Consider the following 12842-nt stretch of genomic DNA (forward strand, 5'->3'; position numbering starts at 1 on the left):
TGGTTCAAAAGAATGGAATTTACAAGAGCCATCCTGAACTGCAATAGAAAATTTTCGAGGACATTAAAAGGATCTAAAACTTACAATCACGATAGGCCTATGAAGTATCAGACAAGGGAGCTATATAAACAGGTTATCAAAATGTTATATTGCAATTAAGATATAACCAAATGATGCCCCGAAAGAACGGCACCAAGAGATGAAAATGCAGCAGAAGCTATCAGCATGAGTACAACTGTGACATTCACAGCAACATTTAGCAAGGAATTTAGTGAGGGAAAAAAAAACAATAGTTTCCCACAAAGTTGGTTGAACATATCCTACTAAAGCTGTCTAGAATACTACATCACATACACTACTCTCCCTTTATTGTTGGGAAAAAAAATAGAGGGCAGTGAGCTTCCTCCACCTCTGTACAAGGAACCAACCTCAATGTGTATATTTTCGCACATTCCATCCCAACTCGGTATATTAGAAAATCGTGAAGATAAGAAGGCAGCAAAGAACAAAACAGAACATCTAGTCATGCCCAAAATTGGAGAACAGCTCACATACTCTAATCAGCTCGAGATACTAGCAATGTCGACTCTTTCATAGAACAAGATGTAGCCGTGATCCGTGTTGCTAGAATACTCTTGAGCTGATCCAAAGAATGTCTGAACAGCGGATTCGTCAATCATCTCCACATTCTCGTCATCAAAGAATAACCAATGGTTGTGGCTTTTGACAAGGCTGACATAGTGTCCATGATTAGGTCCACTCCCCACATGGACTACCACTGCAAACAACGAATATTCAGCATCTGCATCCTCAACCGTATTGGTCAACTTCAGCTCTAGAGGAAAGACAACACGGTATGATAACTTCTTATACCGGCCTAATTGTTCTATATACTTGAATCGCTTCAAATGGATTACTAGGATATGAGGTGGCTTTTTAATCTTCATTCGCTTTTGGGCCTCCTGCAAGCTGCATTCTTAACAAAGTTGATAATTAGCTAATGTACAAAACTTTCATTGCCCTGTCTCTACCCTAATGACATGCAAAAACATCCTCCCTTTCAGTCATCTTTACTATAATACTATCTAAAGGTCAAACCAATTCTACTTTATTTGCTTCTTTTATTTGATATCTTACAACAATTTTAAATTTCTGTTTTTTGTATCTAATAGAAATTATAATGTAGTTTTCAAATGCATAAATTTTATTTACTAATATTAAATTAATTAATATAAAAATCAAATTATAAACAATTTCAGTCAACCTTGGAGTATCATATTTTCATGCCATAGGTCAGAGCAGTGTTGCTTCTAAAATAACCTATAGGCTATAACCACATTATAGTTAATACAGTTAATGAACATAATACGGAAAAAAATTACCTGCAACACTTGTCACAAAAAAATTTGTCTTCAGCATTCAATGTCTCAGTAGAACTAAAATTCTTCAAGCAGCTTGTTATTGAACTGTTCTGTTCAATATCAAGGCTCAAATCAAAAAATGTTTCATCTCTTGCTGTTACAGTCTCACAACATAGGCACCTTGTTTCATTTGTTAATATACCCTGGAAGAAAATAATTATCAGAGGATGAGAATTTGAGATAAAGTAGCTAAAAAAAGAAATCGAAAGGGACTTATTCTTTTGGGAGCAAAAAAATACTCTACACATTTTTTTGTGTCCAATCTTACATCTATTAATTGTCTTTGCTTAGCACTTTCCAGTTAGAGGGGGTTGTATGAGCCTTTATCCAGGTGCACCCTTAAATTTGTATCTCAAAGTATCATAAATTCAGAGTCAACTAATATTTAACTGCAGCTTAGCATGCTTAATCATAAAGATGCCAGTAAATATGTATAATGACACTCATGGTTAATAAATTACAATATCTTCAATAGAAAAAATGAAATAAATAAGAATTGCTGAGGCCTTTGCATCCAAGTGTCTTTTACAACATGCAAGAACCAAGAAACAAACCAATAACAAAACCAAGCAACTGTACCTGGAAACTTTTGTGCACCCAGGTGACAAGAGGCTCCTTTTGAGCACCACTGGCATGAACACTCTTTGGACCATTCGCAATCTTTTCAGGTGGGGATGAAGTTTCTCTCTCATTTTTGGCAGCAGTGTACTCTTTCTCCAGGATGTCAACAAGTTCATTTAGCAAATAGTTAAGGAATTCATGGGCATCCTATGTAGAAAAACAAATGTATATGAGCAGAGAAGTTCAGGAATTGTTGGTTATAAATTGCATCAGAACATCTAAATTGTTAATAGAAAAAACAGAAGTTTTATTTGATCCATGGATAATTCAGTGAGCTGGAACATTTAATTTAATTAAAGTATAATGTTAGCAGAATTAGCAACTGTCCCTAACCCCCATTTCTATTTGTCATGTAAATAGGGGAAAAAAGTATCAAGATTCCAAACTTATATGGGTAGTGTTAAGGATTACTGTTTAATGCAGAATTTCCCACAATCATTAGCGATTTAGATGAGACTAACTTTGATAACATATTTAAATCTTAAACCAGAGATTTTAGGGATACCTGATGCATATAACTACGGAAAATTTCATTCTGCTTCTTTAACCTATGTACAAAGCGCTTTGGAGCAATCACACCTGTTTTTTTCTTTTGTGAGCTAATCTGCACATGATATATATCAGTAATAAGTAAAAGGTTAGTACTAAGTACTAACATCAGTCAACATGTACAAACATAATGACTACACAAAACTGATCTAACTCATTTCTATGCCCTAGCATGGTGCTGCGTATGTGATTAACACATTTCATTAGCGAACATGCATGCACTTGATAATTGATGATCGCAGTGATATATTGACACACTATCCATGATAAAGAAGTCAGTGCACAGGTTATATTGATGATAAAGTTAAGGGTTAGTACTACACATTAGTAGGCAAACACTATCACTGGGAAAAACTATTTAACTATTTTCTATGCACTAGCTTGGCACTGTTTATGCGATTAGAACATTCCATAAATTGCCCCAAAAAATTGCAATCTGTGATTATATCCAGAAACTTTTAAATACTGCCTCTACATGCCCCGCTTCCATTTGAAAACCATGTTGTTCTAGCTATGTTAATAGCTATGAATTCATAAGAAGAAACTAAAAATCCAATAATCACAGTAGAATCTAAGTCCTCTATATACCACACAAGTAGAAGACGAGCTATGAACAAACCTTACACTTTACTGAAGTACACAAAATGAAAAATAAAATTGAATATTTTCAAAGACAATACGGAGTACATCACAAAACTTCCAGGGGAAAAGCCTTAAATTCAGATTTATGTGAGAATTATATGCTCTGACAATGAAATTAACACAGAAATGTCAGCCTATCCATAAAGCATATACCTGCATAAATAGGTCTGCTAGGCATGTCAAGAGATTTTCATCTGCATCAGAGGGGGTTTTGTTATTTGAGTAGTATTCCAGTAGCTGATCCCGGAATGGAACACAAAAATAGAGAGCCTGTATAAAAAAGGGATAATCACTTTAAAGTGAGAACAATTGTTGTAATGTTGAATCGTGTTTCTCTCTAAAAGAAGTAACTTTTTCGGGGAAAAAAAAATAGAATAAATAGAAGACATGAGTCAAAAAGATGTTCTCAAATGCAAACAAAAGAAGAAAGCAAAGCTTGATCATATAGCCTATAGCACACATTAGCCAAGAGTTATCAACAAGGGATTATTTCTTGGGTGAATAACAAGAAGGTTGGATAATTAAACCCTTGCTCTTCAAAACAAATACGGAGTAATTGAAATAGACCACCGAAAAGACATAATTCATCATAACCAAACATATTAAACAAACATATCATAGTCAGTTATAGTAGGGAAACTTATTCCCTATGATGTAAAATAACAACTTCAATAGCTTCTAAATATGTTCTAAAAAGTTGACCACTTATTAATCAGCGAACCAACAAGCTCTATAACCTAATTTATGTGGTGATCTCCACTACTCACACTATCAGAATTTCAGGGCTTTTATTTAAAAGAATTTTTAAGTAAACATTTTATCAAACTTACACAGTGGAGAAAAATTATGTGAATTCAGAGTGATGGACCATACTCACAATTTTATTTCATCAAGATGTCCTTATTTCATCAACACATACAATTATATGAGCAATGGGCCACACTCACAGTCAGATTCAACAATGGTAAACATCCAAAGAGCACAAGGATATCTATCACAAGTTGTTGCAATGAGGACTTAGGACCATCATGACCAATTTTCTAAAGACCACAATTCTAAAATCCAAGGGCACCCAGCCGAGTTGGTCAGACATTTGGTTTGGTAACCACAAGGTTCTAAGTTCGACCCTTGTGAGAGGTGTCTATTGGCCTTCTTGGTTTGAACCGGTAAGTTATGTCTATTGGCCTTCTTGGTTTGAAGAGGTAAACTATGTCTATGGGCCTTCTTGGTTTGAGCTTGTAAGCTATGTCACCTATGTGCAACCTAAATTGGTTTACCTTCATGTGGTCCTTTGTCGGTTAGGGCCACAAGCTGGCTTCACCATAATACAACTTTGGGTAGCATGATTTCTTGTAAATCAAATAATCCTAAAAACCAAAGACTGGTGAAAAGGGGGCATTGCAACGCTCAGTTTAGGAGTTGCATACACATACCAAAAATTTCCAATCTATAGAGCACACAGAACAAATAACTAAGTATTCATTGAACAAATGAAATGGGATTCCTTCAAATAAGAAACCTATCCAATTCCTAAGCTAGTTAGGAACATGAACTGAGAGTCTGAGACGGGCAAGTTTCAATGGGAATATGATCAAACAAAAGAGCATACAAAATCCTCATTGCCATTACTCACTTAATCTTCACCGGACAAAGATCAAACAAAAGTGCATAAAAAAACACACATTTTTTACTCCATTAGGGGTTCCCAATAATTTGAAGAAAACCACAACAAATTCACACAATTTTGACGCCAGTACCCATGGACGCAAAATCGAAATCAACTGTCTTATTCTCCAATCGAAAATCCAGACAGGGAAATAAAAAAACCGTAGGAATCGGACCTGAAGGACGCTGTTACAGTAGCAAGTATTCCCGAAATTCTCGAGACCAAAGTATCTCTCGCCTTCAGGAAACTGGTCACCCAACGCTTTCTCGAGTTTCGACCCCGTTGCCCCCATCTCACTTCATGCACACTCCCCCCTCACTCTCTCTCTCTCTCTATCTATCTATCTCTCTCTAGCTCGCCCTGTACGTATATATGTACGTGTATTGAAATCGCAGTGCTCTTTAGGGTTTCTTTGTAAGAAATTTCAGAAATGTTGGAAGATTGAATCGAAGATGAGACCAAAGCTTTTTCGATGGAGAAGAAGGTAAAAAAGGTGCATATTTTTGTTTTAAGTCTCTAATATATTCCGTAATTTGATTTATATTAATGTATTAATTAGTTAGTAATAATAATAAATAAATAAATAAATATCTCTCATTTACTTGAGGTGCTTGGTTTGATACTACTGTGAGAGTTTCAAATCATCGCTGTCGTGACTCATGAGACCCTGTTTGGTAAATGAATGTTGGCTGATTGGGTTGGCTGTTTGAATTAGAATGTATGATTTGTTGATAATATTGACTGATTGTAGAAAGTTGTTTGATAAATTAGCTGTTAGCTGATAGCTATTTGGTATAATTTATTTTCTCAAAAAGCTAATTGAAAAGGCTGCTTTGAGTAGCCTTTTGAATTTTAGCATTTTGGAGTTACGAAAAGTTTATTAACCAAACAACTAATAGTGGTCAAATAAGCCAAAATTGGCTGATAGACTGATTATTTACCAAACAGGGCCGTAATATTGGAGTATAATCGGGTGTGACTAAAGCACAAAAAGTGTATTACTAAAGCACATGATGAGTGATAATGTTGTGTTGGCATTTGAAGTTTAGCATCTTATGAAGAGGAAGTGATAATGTTGTGTTGGCATTTGAAGTTTAGCATCTTATGAAGAGGAAGTATTTGATGCTCTAAAAGTGTGTGACTATGTGGAATGGATATGTTCCAATAAAAAGCAATGCAAGAGACTATGAAACAAAGAATGATACATTTTCATTCACTTTTTTTTTTTTTTTTTAATAATCTAAACTTTTTTGTTCAGATTAAATCCTGAACCTTATAAATTCACGATAACTTCTACGTATAAAGAATCAAATTTAAATCTAAATTCTCAATGTTTATGATAGAAATTAAACATTACTTTACTGCACACATTTTCATTTAATTTTTCATTTCTACCGTATTAATGCATGCAACCTCATATATGTTCAATGAATAATTCTACGTGTACTCCTATTTTATATTTTTATTTTATGCGATTATACCTCATATGATGTGATATATTTTAATTGCTTAATATAAAGGGACATGATTTTTATTTATTCATTCTTTTTCTTCTAATAAAATTTAATACTTTTTTTTTAAACAATAAAATTTAAATACTTAGTGTGAGTAAAATTGAGAGTAGATATTTAGGGTTCATGTGATTTTTTAAAGAGTTTATTACCAAAATGGTCCCTCGACTATTGCGAAATTACCAATTTGGTCATCAACAAATTTTCTTGACCAATTAAGTCTCTCGACTTTGAAAAATTTAACCAATTTAGTCCTCAGTTTATTTTTTCCGTTAATATCCGTTAAATCAAGATCAAATTGGTAATTTTGCTATAGTCAGGGGACCATTTAAGTGAAAAATTAAGGGATAAACTACAATAAAGCCATCGTACTATTTGGGAACAAGTAATTAGGTCATCCAACTCAAATAACCCCCAAATAAGGCATTGAACTCATGAAAATAAAGCAATTGAGCCACTACAACCCAAAAAAAAAAAAAAAAAAAGCAATTAACCCATTTTTAAAATTTTCGTTGACAAATTCCGACACCGACGACCATTTCCAGCAACCAGCGGTTTCTGGTCGCCTTCCCGGTGAGGGCGACCATTTTTGGTTGCCCTCGCCAGAAATGGCGACCGGCGGCGACCACTAGAAATGATTGTCGGTGCCGATATTTGTCACCGGAAATTTTTAAAATGGGTTAATTGCTCCTTTTTTTTTCGGTTTTAGTCGCTCAATTGCTTTATTTTTTGAGTTCAATGGTTTATTTGGGGTTATTTGAGTTGGATGGTCTAATTGCTTGTTTCCAAATAGTACAATGACTTATTTGTATTTTATCCCAAAAATTAATTACCAATTTGGTCCGTTGACTATAGCAAAATTACCAATTTGGTCCTGATTTAACGGATGTTTAACAGAAAAATAAACGGAGGACCAAATTGGTTAAAATTTTCAAAGTCGAAGGACTTAATTGGTCAAGAAAAATTGTTGAGGACCAAATTGGTAATTTTGCAATAGTCGATGGACCATTTTGGTAATAAACTCTTTTTTAAATGTTCAAGAGGGTGGTTAAGGTAGTTTAAAGCTGTTAGCCACTATCGGATAAGAATTTAATCATTTAAATTTAAAATTTAGATAAGGATTAACTACCGCATTGAACAATACGTTTGTGTCAAAACCTGTACAATTTGGACATATTAAAATTGAAACTGTCCGAATTTGGGTATAAAATGCTGTCCAATTTGTGTGTCAAAAAATTGCAATTGAAATGGACTAATTGGTGTATGCTCATAATGTAGACTAAATCACTAAATTGCTAAATGCTATAAATATCAACATTTTATTACTAACAAATTCTGATAACAGATCATTTTTGGATTAATATATCAAGATTAATTTCTTTATAACTTTACAAGCTCCCCATGATGGAACATTGTATTCCTAATGGCAAGTGCAACACTTGGCACTTAAGGCAGTGCAACATACTCTAGCATGGCAACTTTTGCTACAACAAATTATATATTGGACCATGATTCATTATTATAATATTATATACTCGTTATAAAACATTAGCATAATACTATCAAATGGGTTAAACTATAAGGATGTGTTTTCACTTTTCAAGATGAATGTTGATGCAGCCATTGTCAAGGATAAGAACAAGATGACCTTCGGCAATATAATACGAGATGAGGAGGGGAGGTTGAATTTATTGCAACAAGAGAAACCCAATGAAAATGAATTTATACTCCAAGAGATGTAGAGGCTATGGCTATTCGGGAAGTTTTAAGTTGGATCAAAGAAATGAACATGGACAATGTGCAAATAGAGGCTGACTCACTCAAGGTGGTTTAAAGCTTGAAACAATGTTACGGGAATCATCTTCCCATTTGATAGTCAATGATATGATATTAAAAACTTATTGAGTAATTTTTTTCACGTGTTTTTATCTTTTATTAAACAATCAACGAATCGAGCGGAGCGTGGGCCTTTGGGTTGCCTTTTGGAATAAAAAGTTAATGAAAAAACCCAACAAATGGATTTGCTGGTATACTGGAATTTCGAACTCTGAACAGAAGAATCAGGACATTTTCTATCACCAGAATTCCAGAAATTGATTCTCCACTATCCATGGAGGAAACCAATCCGCCCGCCTGTACTACCTTCTCCGACGATAGTTCGGATTTAGCCATCCAACGCAAGCATGCGGCAATGCTAGAACGCCTCTCCAACCTTCATCAGTCGCGCCTGGCTCGTAAACCCGATTCAGACACGAACTCAGCTCCAGATTCCACCAAATCCTTCCTCTCTCGTTTCTCCGAATCCAAACAATCAATTGACTTGGAACTATCTCGGATCCACAAAACCCTAGACCCTCAATCCGACCCGAATATCAAATCGGAACTGGATAAGGTCTCAACTTCAATCGCCGATCTCGAAAAGCAAGTCGCCGAGAGCTCCTACTTCTTGCCCTCCTACGAAGTCCGTTCGTGTCTCAAAACTATCTCCGATCTCAGGCAAACCCTAGAGCAGGTTAGCTCTACTGTCATACCGAAGAAAAAATTCTCGTTTCGAAACAAAGCAACGAAGAAAGTCACAACATCCAATGATGTCATTAGGGAAGCCCCTTCTGAAATTAATGGCATTGAAAACGTAGAATCTCAAAGATTAGGGTTTAGGGCAGTGGACTCCCCTGGCTTTCGGGACAGGGAAAACGAGGTTTTGGTGATGGAATTTGGCAAAGCTGGGGCGGAGGAGATTGGAGAGTTTATGCTGTCGGATTTAAGAGGCTGTGAGGTTAGATTACTTGGCTGTGTGAGGGCATTGTTTGTGCACAGGCTGACAAATTGTAAGGTTTATGTTGGGCCTGTGACAGGATCAGTTTTGATTGAGGAAGTGAAGGGTTGTGTCTTTGTGTTGGCATCTCATCAGATTAGAATTCATCATGCAACAGAGTGCGATTTTTATCTCCGGGTGAGGAGTAGGCCTATAATTGAGGATTGCACTGGGGTGAGATTTGCACCATACTGTTTGATGTATGACGGGATCGAGAGGGATCTTGAGAAGGCAAATCTTGGTGAAGAGTCTGGGAATTGGGAAAATGTGGATGATTTTCGGTGGTTGAGGGCAGTGCATTCTCCAAATTGGTCAGTTTTGCCTGAAAAGGATAGAATCAGAATGGTGGATATTTCAAAACTAGAATAGTGAGTTGCTGTTTGAGATGTTTTCCTTGTTATCAAGATTGGCTTATTACAACTCTTCATTTCATGTTGTAGAGTTATCTTTCTGTGTTTTGCTGCAATGGAGAACTAAAACAAGGATAGAGTGTTATTCTATTACATCCAACTCTTTTTGGTTGAGAGAGTGGTTGATTTTTCTGCCAATAATTAATGGTTTCTCATCCATCCCTACCAAATTTGTTCTCTTTGATGATGTTAATCTTCACATGAAGCATTCTGCATTCCCCTCAGTCTCATAATGAGCTTGTTTTGATCATTTGTAGAGGTAGGAGTCATTTGGAACAATATGATGGGATTTAATGATGATTGTTGTTTGGTGTGGTCATGATGATTACTACATCACTTTTATTTTCTACAGCATATAAGAACAAATCATTGCTGAGGGGTAACTAGTAAGAGTCATAAATCATTGCAAAAAAATTATTGTATTTGTGTTTTATCTATTCCTTGCTGCTTCCCTACCTCCAGCTCTAATTGAATATATATATATATATATATTGGCTTATTGGGGGCAACCCAACTAAGTTGGTCAGACTGTTGACTTGGTAACCGCAAGGTTAGAAGTTTGACTCTCACGGAGCGGGCAAGTGGCCTATTGGCCTTCTTAGTTTGAGCCAGTCACCTATGGACAACCTACGATGGTTTACCTCCTTGCAATCCTTTGGCACTCTAAATTGAATTGCAGGCATGGTGAAATATTATTTGGCAGATGGACAATTGGATTACTCTCCCAGAAGAATCTGTTTCTTTCCCTGGCAAATATGTCAAAGTTGGGTTGTTATTTGAAACCTCTGCTTCTAGAACAACCTAATGAAACATGTGACCATTGACTGGTAGCCTATAGTACTGTGCATTGCTGTAGAAAAATCTGGGATATTCTTAATAATGTTTGCTGCTGACTGTCTAAAGCTCAAATTATACAGTGTAATACTAACTATGATGGGATTTACTTATCATACAAATGGTCTACTAACTGTTTCAGACTACAATATGTTTAAATGAGGAAACAGGTTGAGTTGATAATGCAAATGGGAAACAGCTTGAGTATGATGCTATCTTCATTTTCTTCAAATCATTGGGTGGTGGGGATCTCCTTCATGTACTGGAATTAGTGAAAAGGTATGTGCTTTCTTTATCAATAATCACCCATTCTTGACTTGCATAGTCTCTTACCTTCAATCAGATGTGGTAAAGAGAAGGGAACCGCAGCCACTATACATTCGGAATGTATGCATTGGGTAATAAGTCTAGATTATTTATAATTAACTAACTCAACTCAAGATAGCCAATAGATCGCTTCGTTCAGGGTTTAACTTGTAATTTGGTTACCAAGTCAACAACTTGTACATATATAAATAGAGTCCTTATATCGTGGACCGTGGTACCAAAATGACGTCGTTACAGTAAGTGGGAGACGGAACCCGTAATTGACACTACAGTTCATCTCAAAATATACTGCCTTACATTTGTTTTGATATTATCGAATGAAACTGTAGTTATATCGAAATGTAACTGTAGTTGTGTTGAAATGTAACTGCAGTGTATATGAACTGATACTGAATAACAATTTCACTTTTGTGTTTTTATATTATCGAATGAAACTATAGTTATATCAAAATGTAACTGTAGTTGTGTTGAAATGTAACTGCAGTTGTGTTGAAATGTAACTGCAGTGTATATGAACTGAAAGTGAATGGCGCGAATTCATCTGTCTATTTTCATTAATCAAAACGACGTCGTTTTGATGCGCGTGGTCCGCGATATAATTTGCGTAATAAATATGTATTATATATTTTTATTTTAATTAATTACAGAGTATTTATTTATTTTCATTCCAATTTATATTTATTACTTTTCTTGCCCACCTCAAGAGTCTCACACTCGGTCCCAAGGAATTTCTTTTACTTAAGCTAATTATAATAACATTCGGTCCCAACAAAGGAATTTCTTTTAGTTAAGCTAATTATAATTACTAAGTATTTGATTATGAGTACGATTTCAATTTTAATGAACCAAATGCCCCTAAATATGTAAACAAGATCAGTTAACAAATACGAACATGGACAGTTTAGTTGCTCACATGAGTAAAGTTTAAAAAGAAATATCAAATATTGAGAGTTTCACTAACGACAGTGGGTAAGCAGCCTCTCAAAATAACAAATCATTAATATTTATTTATTATTAAATACGACAAACATGTACAACATGCTGGATCTAACGCAATTTATGAAATTCGTAGTCTAGTCGTCTAGAATACTGCTTTTGAATTAGACGACAAATTTACCGAGTTTTGCGGTAGTTTGATGCTGATTGACAAAATTTCTCAAATTAAGGAAAAAAGAAAGTTCAGAGTAGACTTTGTTTAGAAAAAAGAAAATACTTTTGCATAAAAAATAAAGAAAAAATTGTCAAATAAGTTTTTAATTTTCACGAATAGTGTAATTATATTTCTTAAATGAAAAATAAAATAAAATTAAATCACTCAAATTAGCATAAAGATATATATATATATATATATATATATATATATATATATATATGTATATATCAACAGCTCGGGATTAGTCACTGTGTCCTACACCCAAAAAAAATAAATACAATAATGATTACCACGATATTCAACATTTCAACGGTCCAAGTAATGTATTGACTTTTTTCCCGCTTTACTTTACTTTCTCGTCGGCCACTTTCTCTACTGCAGACTGCATATCATTTCTCCATGCCTATGCGGCTATCATTTTACTATAATTCTAATCTATATTTGGAGTTGTGAGAGTGGAATTGCGCAAGGAAGTTATGGAGTGGGAGAAGCAGCAACCGCCTCCGCCGCCGCCGCCGCCGCCGACGGAGGATTTGGGAGGCGCAGGGATGTTTGTGAAAGTAATGACCGACGAGCAAATGGAAGTCCTGCGCAAGCAAATCGCCGTCTATGCCACCATTTGTGACCAGCTCGTCGAATTGCACAAATCCGTCGCTTCTCAACACGATCTTGCTGGTCTCGCCCCTGTCTCTCTCTCGATTTCATTTTCTTTCATCAATTCTAATACTCATATCGTTCAGCTTCGGTTTTTCATCATAGTATCAAATATGATTTTAGATTCTTAACTATAATTACCGCTAGATGAACAGGCACTTGAGCCTCGAACTGATGAATTTCGGAAAAACATGGAATCTGTCACCGATTCTCTCTCTCCCTACCCCCCCCCCCCCCCC

At 35.4% G+C, this 12842-nt stretch overlaps 3 protein-coding genes across 3 annotated transcripts in view; 2 read left to right on the top strand and 1 right to left on the bottom strand.

Annotated features, from left to right (window-relative positions):
• Positions 1-121: 121 nt before the first annotated feature.
• Positions 122-5399, bottom strand: LOC116020675 (ubiquitin carboxyl-terminal hydrolase 4-like). The gene is made up of 6 exons (XM_031261161.1): positions 5075-5399; positions 3387-3503; positions 2548-2646; positions 2001-2189; positions 1383-1564; positions 122-969 (listed from the first exon to the last, which is right to left on the bottom strand). The coding sequence occupies exons 1-6, from the start codon at positions 5189-5191 to the stop codon at positions 561-563; spliced, it is 1113 nt and encodes a 370-aa protein (XP_031117021.1). The 5' UTR covers positions 5192-5399; the 3' UTR covers positions 122-560.
• A 3018-nt stretch (positions 5400-8417) lies between these two features.
• LOC116020676 (tubulin-folding cofactor C) lies at positions 8418-9954 on the top strand. The gene has a single exon (XM_031261162.1). It carries the CDS (start codon positions 8521-8523, stop codon positions 9592-9594), a length of 1074 nt encoding a protein of 357 aa, XP_031117022.1. The 5' UTR covers positions 8418-8520; the 3' UTR covers positions 9595-9954.
• Positions 9955-12425: 2471 nt separating this feature from the next.
• LOC116020684 (WUSCHEL-related homeobox 8-like) overlaps positions 12426-12842 on the top strand; it is a 2519-nt gene continuing 2102 nt past the window's right edge. The window contains exon 1 of the mRNA XM_031261176.1: positions 12426-12624. Within this exon, the coding sequence (XP_031117036.1) occupies positions 12426-12624 (199 nt within the window). The remainder of the gene's footprint in view (positions 12625-12842) is intronic.

Source organism: Ipomoea triloba, chromosome 5, assembly GCF_003576645.1.
Source record: "Ipomoea triloba cultivar NCNSP0323 chromosome 5, ASM357664v1".
Lineage (NCBI taxonomy): Eukaryota > Viridiplantae > Streptophyta > Magnoliopsida > Solanales > Convolvulaceae > Ipomoea > Ipomoea triloba.

Excerpts from the sequence above, each read along its gene's own strand:
- LOC116020675 (XM_031261161.1), bottom strand. The coding sequence starts at position 5,191 with ATGGGGGCAACGGGGTCGAAACTCGAGAAAGCGTTGGGTGACCAGTTT. Across the intron at positions 2,647-3,386 it reads TAGCAGACCTATTTATGCAG|ATTAGCTCACAAAAGAAAAA; the intron begins GTATATGCTTTA and ends TATCATGTGCAG. Across the intron at positions 2,190-2,547 it reads TCCGTAGTTATATGCATCAG|GATGCCCATGAATTCCTTAA; the intron begins GTATCCCTAAAA and ends TTTTCTACATAG.
- LOC116020676 (XM_031261162.1), top strand. The coding sequence starts at position 8,521 with ATGGAGGAAACCAATCCGCCCGCCTGTACTACCTTCTCCGACGATAGT.